At 33.1% G+C, this 19,252-nt stretch overlaps 1 protein-coding gene across 21 annotated transcripts; it reads right to left on the reverse strand.

Moving 5' to 3' along the window:
- Nucleotides 1-3,418: 3,418 nt before the first annotated feature.
- LOC142536923 (uncharacterized) lies at nt 3,419-11,382 on the reverse strand. 21 transcript variants are annotated; one of them, XR_012818479.1, is made up of 6 exons: nt 11,251-11,382; nt 5,977-6,039; nt 5,666-5,815; nt 5,414-5,572; nt 4,779-4,880; nt 3,419-3,846 (listed from the first exon to the last, which is right to left on the reverse strand). XR_012818479.1 is itself a non-coding variant. In XM_075642350.1 (6 exons), exons 2-6 carry the CDS (start codon nt 6,031-6,033, stop codon nt 3,822-3,824), a joined length of 450 nt encoding a protein of 149 aa, XP_075498465.1. In that variant the 5' UTR covers nt 6,034-6,039; nt 11,251-11,382; the 3' UTR covers nt 3,427-3,821. The 21 variants fall into 21 exon arrangements, 19 of the variants coding, with proteins under 19 accessions (XP_075498465.1, XP_075498474.1, XP_075498473.1 ...); XM_075642350.1 differs by having other exon boundaries at nt 3,427-3,846; nt 4,779-4,837; XR_012818481.1 differs by having other exon boundaries at nt 3,429-3,846; nt 5,669-5,815.
- Nucleotides 11,383-19,252: the final 7,870 nt, after the last annotated feature.

The raw sequence follows: 19,252 nt of genomic DNA on the forward strand, positions 1-19,252 counted from the left end.
GTGCTACAATACGAGAAAACATTGATATATGATACACACAATTTTTTTTATCTTTAGGTTAAACAAGAATTCGGACAACACCAATTTACCATTATAATATCACATCACATGTATTACACTAGAACTCCTGCACCATAATTTGTTATATTTCCCCGTCAAATACCAGTCCAATTAATGACAACGATCTTCCATTTGATAGAGTTACACATGTTTTGGCTTTTAAATTAAATTTTTGACGTGTTTATGCTTAACTTTTTTCAAAAAATGGCTTTATTTGCCACTATGCTAGTGATTGAAGGAGTAGCATAAATCTCTTAATAATGGAGACATGTGGTTCGAACCCAAATTAAAGCCAAAAGAAAAAACCCAACCCCAAATGTAATTTTTTTTTTTAAAAAAAATTATCCAGGTAAGAACTTCCGCGATGGAGCATGATTCCGTCACCGGGGATTGCACTACATTTTAGATTTGGCCCCAAAAACAACTCGAACGTTTGGTGTCATTAGCACTGCCGGTGTGTTTTTGTATATAAAATGTTCGATGTAGCATAGACACAGCCAAATGTTTGTTATCTTTTTGTTTATAAATTTTTTTGTTTTAATTATTTGAAAAGTTATTTTAATTTAAAATATATTCTTAATTGAATGTTTAAATCATGTAAATAAATTTAATATGATTTTAGAAAAATCAATTTCACAAAATTTATAACGTTAATCATTTAAATAAGTTAAACATATGTAAATAACTTTATGATATTTAATTAGTTCAAAAATTATTGTAAATAAAGTAGTAAGAAATGTTATTAAGTATCTTGGAATACAATTGGAACCTGATGGGTTGCAAATAGGTTATACATTTGATATAACTAACGCCCAGGTTAAAATGAGTTTTGGATTTGGAATGTCCTAATAGCTTCAATAATTTTCAGCTAAAAATTCTCAAGAAACTAAGATAGTGTTTCTACATATAATTTTCAAACATTTCAATGATCAGAAGTTTGAAAGCATTTAAAATAAACTCTTACAGATACTAACTACATATATTTATGATCGAGCTCTTCGTTTCCACTCGCCACCGTACCATGCCTCCTCAGAGAAACCTACACCACGCCGGATTGTACAACTCCCCGAACAATGGTCGGGAAATCTTTGAACGAGCCTTCCTTTGCATGGAATTTGCGTATCTGTAATCAGCCGAGTCTTGATACAAGCCATATCCGGAGAAAGTGTGATCCATGATATATATTTGGGATCCAGAAACCCGAAGTTGTGGGTCCCTTTTATTCGATGACTGCATGAAGGGTCTAAGGCGCATTGGCAAAGACAACACAAAAAAATTATAAGACTAAAATTGCAATTCTCTTAAAAATTGACATGCCCAAGATCGAACATGGTGAAGCATTAGCTTACGTTTCAATCTCGAGTCTTCAAGGTTGGAAATTTGAATTAAATTTAAAGTTTGAATGAAAATTATGGCTCATGAACGTTGATAGTCTTTGACTCTGCACATTCTTGAGTTAGTTGTATGATATTGAAGACTTTTGGCTATTTATATTCTTGAATTAATTGCAAGATCTTACTAGAGAATTCTCTTGTATTTCATATTGCTAGCTTTTCATTTGACAATTAATTAAGTTTTGGTGAAAAGTAAATGTACGATTTGAGTTTGCCAGAGTAGCGAATTAGTGCTTAATTTGTTATTGGTCCAACCATTGTATCTTGAAAAACAACCATCCTCAAACAAATCGTGAAGGGGACAAAATGTTTTAATGAAATTGCACTTATTACAAGCCTCAGTTTGTTTTTTTTCTTTATTTCGTCACAAATATATTTTGTTAGTTTATATTTATGTTGTTAGTTGGAATAATATTCTATTTTACATTGCAACAAATTTGTTTGTTGGTATTTTGTTTGCCTATATATACATGCACAATGTTTTCACATTCAAACTCTCTTAGAGTACGATGTTCGTCAATTCAAGGAAAAACTTGTTAACTTTGCTTAATTTTGATACCAGACCTATTGTGCCTAATGATGATTATGTCCTGAACAAATTTTGTTTAACAAACATTCACATTTATTTCTTGTAACTTATATTTGTTTCTTGATCGAATCCCAACATCCACGTCCTATTAGCCGAGGAGGACCGAGTCAAATCACATTTCGGGGTTCGGAAAAATGACCAGATGAATGATACTAAACGTTTCAACAAGTTCCTCGAAATGGTGAAGTCCATGTGCCCTAAGGTAGTCGCGCAGGAGCCATATCATAATTATGCAATACTCAAATCTTGATTGATCTTACTATCTTAGATATGATCATATTTCATGCAAACTTCTTTGTCCATTTAGATATGGCATGTTCAATATCAGTACAAATATATATATTATTACCTTTTTATATATAATAAATATTTCTTCAAAATATATATACATATATATGTATAACTTATATTTGTCAAGAAAATTACAAGGGGATTTTAATAAATTTCCAATCTTACGAAAATAATTGTTAATGGATTGGTCACTCATGTGGGACATGATAAATAAGATGCCTCATCTCTTCTCCAGTTCTCAAGTAGTCAAACTTTAATACGGTCACACATGCAAAGCAGCAAAAGCAAACAAAATTGTAGTTCATTTTTCTTAAATAATTATGATACACTTGTGAGTTATATATTAGTTAATAAACTAATTTGGATGGATCTAATGACGCGATAAAGGTTGTACTTGATGGGATACGTGTAACTTTACAGAAGATCAAACTTGGATCATGCGTATTCATGTATAAAATAATTGTTTACCATCTACTTTGCATATGTGATAACATATCAAATTCGTTTAATCACGTTTTAAAATCACACAAAGATCATAAAAAATTCAACTTAGTACATTTTCTTGTTTGTTTGTGGTTGAAATAAATTTTGAGTTCATAGGTAGTGTTGGATTTCCTATTTGATTTTTCTTTCTTGGTATTTGGGATATATTTAACAAGAATATATTTCAAATAAAAATTCAAATTCTATTTTAAAATATAGCTTTATATATCCCTATCCCGATAAATTTATACAATTATTCTTTTCTTATTTAAACCAAGAATTGAACTGTCGACACACCTAAACTGAGTGAGATACTAACGGCTGAAGCAACAATTGACTCGAGTTTAATATGGCTATAATATCTACATCATATCATTATTATCATTTAAATATCCCAAATGTAATATGATGTATATTTAAAAAATATTTGAGTGAAGTCAATTGGATGCTGAAATGAGTTTCGAAAGGAAACTTGCATGTGTCATATTTTTTTAAATATTTGGTGGCATTTTGAATTTGTTATTTTTTTTAGTTTATTGCCTAGTTGGAAAATGAGTAGAATGACAAACAATTTTCCTTCCAGAAATCCAGATCCATCGATACACCACAAATTTTTTGAAATAAAAGAACCATTTATGTCGAAAAATGAGATTCATGGAACATCTAAGCTGGTTTTGTCGAGGCACATCACTAAATTGACATCAGCTGCACCATCGACTTCCCAACCATCCCATCACATTCCTCGTTACTCAGATTTACCAACAAATGATCCTATTTATAACGTAACATAGCAATGATCCAATGAATCGCATAACATTGTAATAAGTAGGACATTTGTCTTTCCAAATAAAACAATCTTAAAGCAACACATCCCAGATGACAATGACCAACAAACAAAGTATGAAACATTCAAAGTACGACTTTTTTAATGCATTGTACCGTGTGTAAGGGGAGTGATCTTCCTTGCTTTCAGTTAATGGCTTAACATAATTTTCGACAGTCACTCAATATAGAATTTTCTTCGGGTCCCTAAAAACATAACAAGAAATCAGCTTAAGTTTCTTATGCCAACAAAAAGATGAATATGAAATGGTTTGGCGTTTCATGATGCAGTTATACTCATGTTCAGTCTATTTCAAAGTCACTCCAAATCATGCCTTTCATATTTGATTCATGCTTGGCAGAAGGTTCAGCTCATGCTCGAATGCATCCTCACTCAAATATCACAAAACTGCACAACTCAAATAATCTTCAAGCATTTACTTGAAAAACCCCTGCCACAAGCATCCCCCCGCCCCCATTTTATGCCAATATTTACAACTCGCTGACCAGCATAAACCAAATTTCTTCCGTCTTTTATTTCCCCTGTGTCTGTTTCATATTTATGGTTATCAGCTTTGAGACTGCAGTTGAATTAGAGATATATTCACATAGCTATCATTCCACCAAAACAAGCTACCCACCCACAGTTTGCAAGATAAAGAGAACTTGTGAATCCAACATTCATGATCAGTGACCAACGAAAAAGCATGAAACATGTCCAGACTCCCAAAAATTATAAACAAATTTAAGCTAAAAAGGGATGTCGAACGATATACCACAAATTTATATAAATAAAAGAACCATTTCTGTCATAAAATGAGATTCATTGAACATCTAAGCTGGTTTTGTCGAGGCACGTCACTAAATTAATATCAGTAGCACAATCAACATCCTAACCATCCCATCACATTCTTTGTCACTCAAATCTACCAACTAACATAAAACTTCAAAGATTATGTTTACAACCCAAGTTATCGCATAACATAGGAATGATCCAATTAATCCCATAATATAGTAATATATAGGATATATGCCTTCCCAAATAAGACAATCTTAAATCTACACATCACAGATAATGAACGAGACCAACAGACAAAGCATGAATCATGTCAAAGTACGATTTTGTGGATGCATTGTACCATGTGTGAGGGGAGTGATGTTCAACATGGTCACTCGGAATCCCAATGTCACCGGTTTCCTAAAAAAACATAACAAAAAATCAGCTTCCAAGTTTGTTATGCCTACAAAAAGATGAAAAATGAACTGGTTTAGCATTTCATGATGCAATTATACTCCTATTCGACCTATTGCTCATGGTGCAGCCTCACTCTAGCATCACACAACTCAAATAATCTCCAAGCATTTATTTAAAAACACCTTGTGACAAGCATCCCACTTCATTTCATGCCAATATTTAGATCTCGCTGACCAGCGTATTGACTTTGAGACTACAGTTGAATTAGAGATATTTTCACATAGCTATCATTCCACTAAAACAAGATACCCACCCACAGTTTGCAAGATAAAATGAACAGTGAATCCAATATTCACGATGCACAGACATGCTAAGGATTTTTTTGTAATTTTAGTTTGGGTCTTGTCTGCAAACCTAGCACCTATACTGAAAACGAAGAGTTCAAGATTGTAAACTGAGATGTTTTGATTGGCATCACCATCAGCAGAACGCATACCACTGAACATTCAGATAATCGGGAACAAGGATAGCATGAACTAAACTAGAACAGTAACAAAATTGACAGGGTCAAAATGGTACCTTGACCTCACAAAGGTATACTTTATGACTCAATGCATGAACAACACCTCGAAAAACAAGGCATTCATCAGTTTCAGCATTCTTTGCCGTGAATGTCATGAAGAAATATAAATCTACGAAGTTGAGCTTCCAAACCTTCTCGAGATCGAAATTCTTTTGCTGCACCCCAATCAACCCAAAAACATGCAAAACAGAATTATTATGCCTATTCAACAATCAAAACTGTTGATAATAAAAAATAATTTCTCTAACTACTACTTTCTGATTGTAGTTATTTAAGGCTACTTTTGCCGCATTCCTGAGGTCTTCCATCTCATCGTCAGCAAACTCTGTCAGCGTCACCCATCCATGGCATGGACAATCACGTCCATCACAATATTCATCACAATATTTATCGCAAGACTGTCAACAAAATTAAACAAAGTTTACTTTTCGAAGGTCATGCCTAAACATGATATATGTACATTTGATATAATCTAGAATGTAATCCCAACTAGCGGATAAGAAATTTGCGGCAGACCGTAGAGGAAAACGTATCAGATAGAAAGCAAGGAACAACGCACCTCACGCAGGCTTTGCAACGAGCATTGATTCATTGGATCACGCGGATCCGGTTCCATTGATCCCTGAACGCGAGATCCAATATTGTTTTTTTTCCAAAAATCAATTTGTGGTTTCAGTAATTATGCCTTTGTGGTTGAAATAAATTTTGAGCTCATAGGTAGTGTTGGTTTTTGTAATGCCCGAGATTTAATTACTGTAATCAGACGTTGATTAATTGACAGAATAGAAGTTATAGGAACTCAAATAAAGAGGGGGAGAATTGTAAGGCCCGAGATGTTATCAATTTTATGAGATCCCGAAAAGAAAATATTATTGATGGCATTTTTGTAATTAAGTGGAAAAATACTTAATTTAAATTTGATGGCAATTTTGTAATTAAGTGGGAAAAATACTTGATTTAAATTTGATGGCAATTTAGTAATTATTGAGGGCTGAATTGCAAATAGTGAAGAATTGAAGGACTAAAGTGCAAATATGGAAAATTGAGTGGGACACTTGTCACCACCATGCAACTTGGTATATACATTTACATTTTCATGCCCTTCTTCAAGAAGAAAACAAGACAATTCTCTGGAGAATCTTCAAGTTATTTTGGAGCTTTGGAAATTGATTTTTCAAGATCCAGTTATCAGAATTTGAATCTGGACACAGTACCGTGCTCCTCTAGACACGAGCTACAACAGGACGTAAGTTTTATTGAGTTTTATTATCATTTGAAAGTATAATATTGGAGGAACGGTTATTTGATCATTATTATGTGTTCTGGGAATACTAGGCATTGTATAATTGAAATCAGATTAAAGAATAGACTGTTTATGAAATTGTTATGATTTTCGGAGTGGAATTGATTGAGATTTGATATCAGAGTTGTGTTGTTACTGATTTTGAGTATACCGATATTGAGATTATGAATTGTACTGATACTGATTATTAATTTTGGTATTATATCTGTGATGTTGAGATTGACAGAGTTATTGAAACTGTATTATTATGCCGTCGAAACATCAGTTGATTTAGATTAATCAGATTCAGTAATGATCTCGATTGTATCGTGATATCGTTGATATGAATTAGATTGTACCTTGTTCAGATATGGATCAGATTATATACTGATTTGCGTATTGATCAGAACAGGTTTTGAATTGAGTTATATACTGATATTGTAATTATATGATGGTCATTGCCAGACTGGGTATGGACATATCAGAATACAAGACTTCGTCTTCGTCAGACCGGGAAGACAAATGTATAAATAAATGTTGATTCGGGATTGCACAACTCGAGTTATGTTTGACTTGAGTTTCCCTAAATCACATACTTTATTTTATTACATTGATATTTGCAGATTATCAGATTGATATGTTTAGTCTATTGAATTATAGCAGAGTAATGAGTCTAGGACAGATCAGCCTAGCTAGGGCAGAACCGCCGAGCCTTTGTTAGAACCGCTGAGACTCTAGACTTACGGTGTATCGATGAGCTTAGATGTAGATCGACGTCTATTGTAGACAATCGATACAGCATACCAAAGTCTAAATTAGATTGGGATCCCTAGGTTAGAAATAAGATAAGATAAGATAACAAGTCATTGACTTAAATACAGATTCGTATTTGTTCATGTAGTCAGATTGGATACATGTTTTAATAATTGTTTATGCTTTTATATATGTTTTATATGATTGCATTAATACATTGTTTATACTGGGATATTTATATCTCACCGGAGTTATCCGGCTGTTGTCTTGTTTGTATGTGTGCATGGCAACAGGTGGGACATGATCAGGGTCAAGAAGATGATGAGAGAAGACGAGTTTAGAGTGGTGATTCCGGACTTATTGTAGACTTGGTTTAACACTTGAAATTTAGTAGTTGAACCTTAGGTTAGTTGAATAAAGGTTGTACATTATTGTGCTTTTATACGGAAATGTATATTAGTTAAACTCCATTACGTTCCGCACTTGCGTTTTAAAAAGAAAAATTTTTAGACCCTGTTTATCTTAATAGATAATTAAATCCCAAAGATGATTAAGAAGATGATTAGCGTCCGGGTCCCCACAGATTTCCTATTTGATTTTTCTTTCGTGGTATTTGGGGTAGATTTAACAAGAATAAAAATTCAAAATTTTATTTTAAAATATAGCTTTATATATCCCTATCCCGATAAATTTATAAAATTGTTCTTTTCTTATTTAAACCAAGAATTGAACTGTCGACACACCTAAATTGAGGGAGATACTAACGGCTAAAGCAACAATTGACTCGAGTTTAATATGGCTATAATATCTACATCGGATTATTATTATCATTTAAATACCCCAATGTAATATGTCATATATATATATATATATATATATATATATATATATATATTAAAAAAAACATATTCGAGTGAAGTCAATTGGATGCTGAAATGAATTTCGAAAGGAAACTTGCATGTCTCATATTTTTTAAATATTTGGTGGCATTTGGAATTTGTTATTTTTTTTAATTTATTGCCTAGTTGGAAAATGAGTACAATGACAAACAATTTTTCTTGCAGAAATCCAAATCCAACAATACACCACAAATTTTTTGAAATAAAAGAACAATTTATGTCGAAAAATGAGATTCATTGAACATCTAAGCTGGTTTTGTCGAGGCACATCACTAAATTAATATCAGCTGCACTACCGACATCCCAACCATCCCATCACATTCCTCGTTACTCAAATTTACCAACAAATAAATTTTAAGATTATTATCATGATCCTATTTATAACGTAAATAGCAATGATCCAATTAATCGCATAACATTGTAATAACTAGGAATATATCTTTCCAAATAAAGCAATCTTAAAGCAACACATCCCAGATAACGAATGACCAACAAACAAAGTATGAAACATTAGAAGTACGATTTTTTTAATGCATTGTACCGTGTGTAAGGGGAGTGATCTTCCTTGCTTTCAGTTAATGGCTCAACATAATACGACACGGTCACTCATTAGTATAGAATTTTCGTCGGGTCCCTAAAAACATAACAAGAAACCAGCTTAAGTTTCTTATGCCAACAAAAAGATGAATATGAAATGGTTTAGCGTTTCATCATGCAATTATACTCCTGTTCAGTCTATTTCAAAGTTACTCCAAATCACGCCTTTCATATTTCATATTTGTTTCATGCTTGGCAGAAGGTTCAGCTCATGCTCGAATGCATCCTCACTCTAATATCACAAAACTGCACAACTCAAATAATCTTCAAGCATTTACTTGAAACACCCCTGCCACAAGCATCCCCCGCCCCCATTTTAAGCCAACATTTAGAACTCGCTGACCAGCATAAACCAAATTTCTGCTGTCTTTTATTTTCCCTGTGTCTGTCTCATATTTATGGTTATCAACTTTGAGACTGCAGTTGAATTAGAGATATATTCACATAGCTATCATTCCACCAAAACAAGCTACCCAACCCACAGTTTGCAAGATAAAGAGAACTAGTGAATCCAACATTCATGATCAGTGACCAACGAAAAAGCATGAAACATGTCCAGACTCCCAAAAATTATAAATAAATTTCAGCTAAAAAGGGATGTCCAACAATATACCACAAATTTATATGAATAAAAGAACCATTTCTGTCATAAAATGAGATTTATTGAACATCTAAGCTGGTTTTGTCGAGGCACGTCGCTAAATTAATATCAGTAGCATAATCAACATCCTAACCATCTCATCACATTCCTCGTCACTCAAATCTACCAACATAAAACTTTAAAGATTATGTTTACAACCCAAGTTATCACATAACATAGGAATGATCCAATTAATCCCATAATATAGTAATATATAGGATATATGCCTTCCCAAATAAGACAATCTTAAAGCTACACATCACAGATAATGAACGAGACCAACAGACAAAGCATGAATCATGTCAAAGTACGATTTTGTAGATGCATTGTACCATGTGTGAGGGGAGTGATATTCAACATGGTCACTAGGAATCCCAATGTCATCGGTTTCCTAAAAAACATAACAAAAAATCAGCTTCCAAGTTTCTTATGCGAACAAAAAGATGAAAAACGAACTAGTTTAGCATTTCATGATGCAATTATACTCCTATTCGACCTATTGCTCATAGTGCAGCCTCACTCTAGCATCACACAACTCAAATAATCTTCAAGCATTTATTTAAAAACACCATGTGACAAGCATCCCACTTCATTTGATGCCAATATTTAGATCTCGCTGACCAGCGTATTGACTTTGAGACTACAGTTGAATTCTAGATATTTTCACATAGCTATCATTCCACTAAAACAAGATACCCATCCACAGTTTGCAAGATAAAATGAACAGTGAATCCAATATTCACGATGCACAGACATGCTAAGGATTTTTTTTAATTTTAGTTTGGGTCTTGTCTGCAAACCTAGCACCTATACTGAAAATGGAGAGTTTAAGATTGTAAACTGAGCTGCATTGTTTGGCATCACCACCAGCAGAACGCATACCACTGAACATTCAGATAATCGGGAACAAGGATAGCATGAACTAAACTAAAATCGTAACAAAAAATTGACAGGGTCAAAATGGTACCTTGACCTCACAAAGGTATACTTCATGACTCAATGCATGAACAGCACCTCGAAAAACACGGCACTCATCCGTTTCAGCATTCTTTGCCGTGAATGTCATGAAGAAATCTAAAACAATGAAGTTGACCCTCCAAACCTTCTTGAGATTGAAACTCTTTTGCTGCAACCCAATCAACCCAAAAACATGCAAAACAGAATTATTATGCCTATTCAACAATCAAAACTGTTGATATTAAAAAATAATTTGTCTAACTACTTCTTTCTGATTGTAGATATTTAAGGCTACTTTTGCCGCATTCCTGAGGTCTTCCATCTCATCGTCAGAAAACTCTGTCATCGTCACCCATCCAGGTCCATCATAAAATTCATCGCACGACTGTCAACAAAGTTTACTTTTCGAAGGTCATGGCTAAACATGATATATGTACATTTGATATAATCTAGAATGTAATCCCAACTAGCGGATAAGAAATTTGCGGCAGACCGTAGAGGAAAACGTATCAGATCCGGATGATCAAATCACATGAAATAGAAAGCAAGGAACAACGCACCTCACGCAGGCTTTGCAACGAGTATGGATTCATTGGATCACGCGGATCCAATATTGTTTTTTCCAAAAATCAATTTGTGGTTTCAATAATTTGGCTACCTAAATTCAAAACATTAAAAAATCAAACATGCATCGCCGTCTATTACCTGGATGATCGATTGATTCTGTCTGGAGGCTGAGTACTGCAAAATTGCGCCCTAATCCTTTCCCAATCTCGGTGTGGGGATAGAGTTTTTATAAAATTGAGGTGGGCCCGTTGGTGGTTACTTTATGGGCTGAAAAAGGTGTCGACCCAATTTAGGTATCATATCAGTATAGAATTTAATTAATTACAAAATAAAATTTATTTTTATTTTTAATTTAAATTGATTTTAAGCCCAATTAATATTAATACATCCAATTATATATATTTTTTTATTTTCTAGATTACTTAATTTATTTTATTGATTTTTAAAAATAAATATGTAAATTTTAAAATAATATTATGATAAATTATCAACTCAAATATAAAACTATTTTTTTTTATCACGTTGATAAAAATATATATAAAAAAATATATGGCACCATTGCCGAATCAATGTTATCATGTTGAAACTAAAACCATGTTCTGAAATTGCTCGTTAATGTCTTTTTTTCCTTCGAATTCATATTCGTTCGAAAAAGTTGGTGAATTGAAAGAGTTGGGAGACTCGATATGTAAATGATAATGATTTTTTTTAGATACAATGGGTAGGGAGGGGGACTCCACACACAACCTATTAATGTAAAACCATAAGAAATCTTTGTAACAGACAAAATAGTAGGTCTTTCGTGAGACGGTCTTACGGATCTTTATCCGTGAGACAGGTCAACCCTGCTCATATTTACAATAATAAGTAATATTTTTGGAAAAAAAATAATATATTTTCACGAGTGACCCAAATAGGCGATCCGTCTCACAAAATTGATTTGTGATATCGTCTCATCGATACCGACCAAACCATTGGAACCCATTCCGTCCCCGGAATTTAGTCCATCAAAGGTGGCTAGAGAAATTTCAGAGGTAATTTGATCAAACATTTCACTGATAAACTCACTGTTGCATTAGAGTGGGGAGAGTGAGGGAACAGAAAGAGTGTGTGTTGGAGGTATGTGTTTTGGGGATATTCAAATGGAAATAATAGGTTTTTTCCATTTTCCCCGGAATAAAGTGGTTACTTTATGGAAATATATATAGCCTTAAAATGTATACAAATAAATAGGTTTTTTTTCCCCCAAAAACAGATTGGATCATCTATCAAAATTTACATATTTTTTTACCCAAAAAATACGGAAGTACATCTTACCAAACAATATGTTTGAACATGAAAGAGCATGCTTAGCCAACGTATGAGTAACAATATTGGTTGAACGGGGAGAATGTGAAATTATGCCTTAAGGTTGTATTTGTCGATATGATCCATAATTGAAGTTTTCCGTGCACGAGCAGCCTATTCAAAATCCATCCGTGCCCTCTATATAAGATAATAAGATGTTGAGTGGGTCCACTCACGGATCCTAATCTGTAAGACGGGTCAACCCTACCGATATTCACAATAAAAAGTAATACTCTTAGCATAAAAAGTAATAATTTTTCATGGATGACCCAAATAAGAGATCTGTCTCACAAATACGACCCGTGAGACCGTCTCACACAAGTTTTTGTCTAAGATGTCATGGAGGTGATAATCGAATTTTCAATAATTATTTTACACGTGGAATACATACTTCATATGCATTAGATCCAATATTATGGTAATTACTTTATGATATCATGAAATAATCCACGTAACATTCAGCTGACGCCTTCCAACGTGTCTTATTTTGTTCAAAAAATAAAAATGTGGTTTGTTGATCATTCAAAATTATTTTTACTTCTGTGTCGTATGCAAATATACGAAAGTTGCTAAAAAAAATTATAGGCGTGCATTAAATTATTGTTAAATTCGTTTTCGAAATAAATCTTATCCATCTACGTTCTATGAGTAATAAAATAAAACATCGTTTTGGAATAGAAGATCTGAACGTAGATGTGTAGTGCCTAAATTTATCGTTTTATATTTATCTTTTTTTTAAAGTGTATATACCCGATTCATTAATATAATAAAAAATAATATTTTTACATAAAAATTATATATTTCATGAGCCGTTTCACAAAATTAATCTCTAAGAATTGAAGTTTAATTTGCACAAGAGTCTTTATGTAAGTCTATTACAAAAAAATATTTGGTAAGGACTCAACTTTCCGTAAATGTTGAAAAATGTTATTTTCAAACTTGTGATTAGTTTAACCGGATTATTTTGTTAACGACAAATATATAAACCCAATAATCTATAATACTCATGTATGTTGAAAAATATATTTAAAATGTGTGTATTGAATATTTGAATGTTGAAAATAAGAGTTGTAAATATTGAAAATTAGTGTGTGATGATGTAGGTAATGATGTATTTTATTTTTGGATTATTTGTAAAGATTTCCTATAAATAGATCTCTTATTTGTGAAGAAAATCACAATTGAGTAGAGAAAAAAATATTATAAAGTGTGTAGTTTGGTAAATTTTGAGAGTTTGAGATTTTTACTTTTTACCATAAATTTTTACTTTTTCACAACACGTTATCAGCACGAAGCTCTAAAAGTCCTCCATCCTTTTCCAAGCTCCAAACAGAAGAAAAAGGTAACAAAAGTAATAATATTTATTTTACTGTTATTTATTTATTGTGTATATATTTAATATATAATATAATGTTATTATTAATAATAAAAATAAATTTTTCAAAAACTTGTTATAAATCCTGGGAGGATGTTAAGACGACATCCCACACTCCCGGTAAGGGATACGACAAATATAAAAGCCTATAAGATTTTTAAATAAAATATCTTATGACACATCATTATAATAATATGATATGATATACATAATTATTTAAATATGTCTAATATTATATACACCATATTATTACCATAAAATTATACAAATACATACCTTTATTTTTTTTATACACCAACGGTCATAAACGGTAACAAAACGGCTAGTTTTTGCCCTATAAATATGATCTCATAAACACATTCAATCAGTCCAACTTTCTCTTCTTCTCTAAAAATTATTCTTCACTAAATTTTCGAAGAAAAAAGAAGATGGCTTTCTCAAGGTTATTTTTAATTATTTTGGTTATCATACTCACGAGTCTTTTATTTATCGGAGAATATCATCCTCGTGTGTTTTCTTTATTTTTACAAATGCTTGTACTTGTTGTTTATCCATTACTTTGTATTGCAATATTCATTAACTAATAAAATGCATCGTAATTTTTTTTAGTACCACCATGTCAAATTTGACAAAGCTCGAATTTGTTGCGCTCGACATCACGGGAAAAAATTATATGCCATGGACTCTCGATGTAGAAATGCATCTTGAGTCATTAGGTCTAAGTGAGACAATAAAAGAAAATGGCATATCGACATCACAAGAAAAGGCAAAAGCCACTATATTTTTGCGTCGACATCTCGACGAGGGATTGAAATGTGAATATTTAATTGAAAAAGATCTCATGGCTTTGTGGAAAGGATTGAAAGAAAGATTTGAACATATAAGGGAAGTTATACTTCCGACCGCCCGTGATGAATGGAATATGTTAAGATTCCAAGATTTTAAGAAAGTCAGCGATTATAATTCAGCGATGTATCGAATAATCTCGCAGCTAAAATTTTGAGGACATGAGGTCACAGAATCGGAAATGCTTGAAAAAACATTTTCCACGTTTCATGCATCAAATATTACTCTACAGCAACAATATAGAGTACGTGGATTTGCGAGATATTCTGAACTCATCGCCTGTCTTCTTGTGGCGGAAAAAAACAAAGAAATCATCAGTCCCGACCCACTGGATCAACAGCATTTCCAGAAGTAAATGCTGTAAGTAAAAATGAATTTAAACCTGGAAACCAAAATCAAATTCAAAGACAAGGTTTTGGTCGAGGTCGAGGTCGAGGTCGTGGACGTGGACGTGGACGTGGAATTGGCCGTGGTCGTGGTCGAGGCCGTGGTTTTGAAAACAATAGAGATAGTTATTTTTATAATTCATCTCAAAAGAGCGTCCCAAACCATCCACAGAAAAAGGCATCATGAGAATACAAGTGTTAATGAGAATCACTCAAAAAGATATGAAAGTTCTTGTTTCAGATGTGGTACTCCACGACATTGGTCCAAAATTTGTCGAGCCCCTGAACACCTTTGTAAACTTTCTAAAGAATCATTAAAGGGGAAAGAAAAGGAGACCAACTTCACTGAACGCAGTGACCATTTGAGTGATTCAACTCATTTTGATGCTGGTGATTTTATGAATGATTTCTCTGGAAATGATCAATATGTTGGTGGGATAGAAATGAACAATATTGATGCTGCAGATTTTCTCAATGATTTCTCGAAAATGAACAATATAGTGGTAGAATATAAATGTACAATAATTTATTTTTCATGTATCCATATAATGTTTTATTGTATAATTATGATATGTGTTATATTTAAATATATATTGCCAGTAATTTTATTTCATTGCATATTTTTTTGAAGTTCAAAAAATGGAAAATGCTATGAGCAAAGCTGAAGTTTGCATACCCGATAGTGGTACAACGCACACTATCCTCCGAGATAAAAGATATTTCTTGGAACTAAAACCAACAAAAACAACGGTGAATACAATATCAGGTCTTGTAGACTTGATTAAAGGATGTGGTAAAGCACAATTTTTGTTACCTAATGGTACAAAATTTTTTATCAATGATGCTTTATATTCACCACAATCGAAAAGAAATTTGTTGAGTTTTAATGATATATATTCCCATGGATATGATACTCAAACAATGAATGAAGGGAATAAGAAATATATGTGTCTTATCACATATAAATCAGGAAAGAAATATGTGATTGAAAAACTACCAATGCTCCCTACTGGATTGCATTATACACATATAAGTCCGATTGAATCAAACATGGTAGTTGATAATTCTTCAATATTAACCAATTGGCATGATCGATTGGGACATCCTGGTTTAACAATGATGCGAAGAATTATAGAAAATACACATGGTCATCCGCTGAAAGACCAGAAGATCTTTCAGAATAATAAGTTTCAATGTAAAGCATGTTCTCTTGGAAAACTTATTATAAGACCATCACCAGCCAAAATCCAAACTGAATCACCAATGTTTCTTGAACGTATTCAGGGTGATATTTGTGGACCAATCCATCCATCATGTGGACCATTCAGATACTTTATGGTATTGATTGATGCCTCCAACAGATGGTCACATGTATGTTTATTGTCAACTCGAAATGTTGCATTTGCAAGATTACTTGCTCAAATAATAAAATTGAGGAATCAATTTCCCGATTATACAATAAAGAAAATTAGACTTGATAATGCCGGTGAATTTACTTCCCAAACTCAATGATTATTGTATGTCTATGGGAATCATTGTTGAGCATCATGTTGCTCATGTACATACATAGAATGGATTGGCTGAATCATTGATTAAACGTCTACAAATGATTGCTAGACCAATGATTATGAAAACAAAGCTCCCTATTTCTATATGGGGACATGCAATTTTACACGCTGCTTCATTAATTCGCATCAGACCAAGTGCATATCATAAATACTCCCCATTGCAGCTTGCATTTGGTAAAGAACCAGACATTTCTCATCTGAGAATTTTTGGATGTATGGTGTATGTGCCTATTGCACCACCGCAACGAAAGAAAATGGGACCTCAAAGAAAGGTTGGAATTTATATCGGTTATGATAGTCCATCAATCATTCGATATCTTGAACCTCAGACAGGCGACGTGTTCACAGCACATTTTGCTGATTGTCATTTTAATGAGGAAATCTTCCCAATGTTAGGGGGAGAACAGAAACATACCGAAAAAGGAAATTACATGGCATGTATCATCATTGTTACATCTAGATCCAAGAACAAAACAATGTGAAAAAGATGTACAACAAATTGTACACTTGCAAAGAATAGCCAATCAAATACCAGATGCATTTGCTGACACAAAAGGGGTAACTAAATCATATATACATGCTGCAAATGCCCCTGCTCGAATTGAAATTCCAAAGAAACAAATTGAAGATACTCATGATGTCATTAAACGCCTGAAGCGTGGAAGGCCAGTCGGTTCCAAGGATAAAAATCCTCGAAAAAGAAAATTTATAGAGAAACACGATGATCACAAAATAAAGAATGATGTTCCTGAAGAAACACATGATGATCACAAAATAGAGAATGATGTTCCTGAAAAAACACATGATGATGAAAATATTCTGTCAGAACCACAAACTGACGAGAATCATGAAATCTCTATCAATTACATTAATACTGGAAAAATATGGAACCGAAAATATATAGAAGAAATTGATGATATATTTTCTTATAATGTGGCAATCGACATCATAAATGATAATGAAGATCATGAACCAAAATCTTTTGGTGAATGTAAAAATCGGCAGGATTGGATAAAATGGAAAGAAGCCATCCAGGTTGAATTGGATTCGCTAAATAAACGTAATGTTTTTGGACCTATAGTCCTTACACCTGAAGGTGTAAAACCTGTTGGATACAAATGGGTTTTTATTCGAAAGCGAAATGAGAAAAATGAAATAGTGAGATATAAAGCTCGACTTGTTGCACAAGGTTTTTCTCAAAGGCCTGGAATTGATTATGAAGAAACGTATTCTCCCGTGATGGATGCAATTACGTTTCGGTATTTGATTAGCTTGGCGGTATCTGAAAATTTAGAAATGCGCCTTATGGATGTTGTTACAGCTTACTTATATGGATCACTTGATAGTAATATATATATATGAAAATCCCTGAAGGATTTAAGATGCCTGAAGCACAAAGTTCAAAACCCAGAGAATGTTATTCTGTGAAATTACAAAGATCATTATATGGGTTAAAGCAATCTGGTCGAATGTGGTATAATCGACTAAGTGATCACTTGATGAAAAAGAGATATGTAAATAATTCAATATGCCCTTGTGTTTTCATTAAGAAAACAACATCCGGATGCGTAATTATTGCTGTATATGTTGATGATTTAAACATCATTGGAACGAATAAGGAAATTCAAGAAGTTGTGTCATACTTGAAGGAAGAATTTGAAATGAAGGATCTTGGAAAAACCAAGTATTGTCTGTGTTTACAAATTGAACAAAAAGAATGTGGAATGTTTGTTCACCAGACAAATTATACAGAAAAGATCCTTAAACGTTTTAATATGGATAAATCAAATCCTTTAAGTACTCCAATGGTTGTTAGATCATTAAACATAGAAAAGGATCCATTCCGACCATGTGAAGAAGATGAAGATATTCTTGGTCCAGAAGTACCATATCTAAGTGCTATCGGTGCCCTTATGTATCTTACAAATTGTACAAGGCCTGATATATCTTTTGCCGTAAATTTGTTGGCAAGATTTAGCACATATCCAACAAAGAGACACTGGAACGGAATTAAACATATATTCCGTTATCTACGAGGAACGACAGACTTGGGACTTTTGTATTCAAAAGATGCTAATCCAAGTATAATTGGTTATGCCGATGCTGGATACTTATCTGATCCACACAAGGCACGTTCCCAAACTGGATATGTTTTTACTCGTGGAGGCACAGCAATTTCTTGGCGTTCACAGAAACAAACGCTCGTAACAACTTCATCAAATCATGCCGATATTATTGCACTACATGAAGCAAGTCGTGAATGTGTGTGGTTAAAATCAATGACCCAACATATCCAAATCTCATGCGGATTATCATTCGACGAGAAACATGTGATACTATATGAAGATAATGCTGCATGTGTTGCTCAAATAAAAGAAGGATACATAAAAAGCGACAGAACTAAACATATTCCTCCTAAGTTCTTCGCATTCACCAAGGAGCTTGAGAAGAATAAATGTATTGATGTTCGTCACATTCAATCAAGTGAAAATTCATCAAATCTCTTCACAAAGGCGCTTCCTACGTCAATATTCAGAAAGCATATATATAATATTGGGATGCGAAATCTACGAAATTTGTGAAGAATTGTTCGTGTCAACATGAGGGGGAGTTTACGT

This window comes from Primulina tabacum, chromosome 2 (assembly GCF_025594145.1).
Source record: "Primulina tabacum isolate GXHZ01 chromosome 2, ASM2559414v2, whole genome shotgun sequence".
NCBI classification, from domain to species: domain Eukaryota; kingdom Viridiplantae; phylum Streptophyta; class Magnoliopsida; order Lamiales; family Gesneriaceae; genus Primulina; species Primulina tabacum.

Excerpts from the sequence above, each read along its gene's own strand:
- LOC142536923 (XM_075642347.1), bottom strand. The coding sequence starts at position 6,033 with ATGGAACCGGATCCGCGTGATCCAATGAATCAATGCTCGTTGCAAAGC. Across the intron at positions 5,573-5,665 it reads ACTACAATCAGAAAGTAGTA|CAAAAGAATTTCGATCTCGA; the intron begins GTTAGAGAAATT and ends ATTGGGGTGCAG. Across the intron at positions 4,838-5,413 it reads TATACCTTTGTGAGGTCAAG|GAAACCGGTGACATTGGGAT; the intron begins GTACCATTTTGA and ends ATGTTTTTTTAG.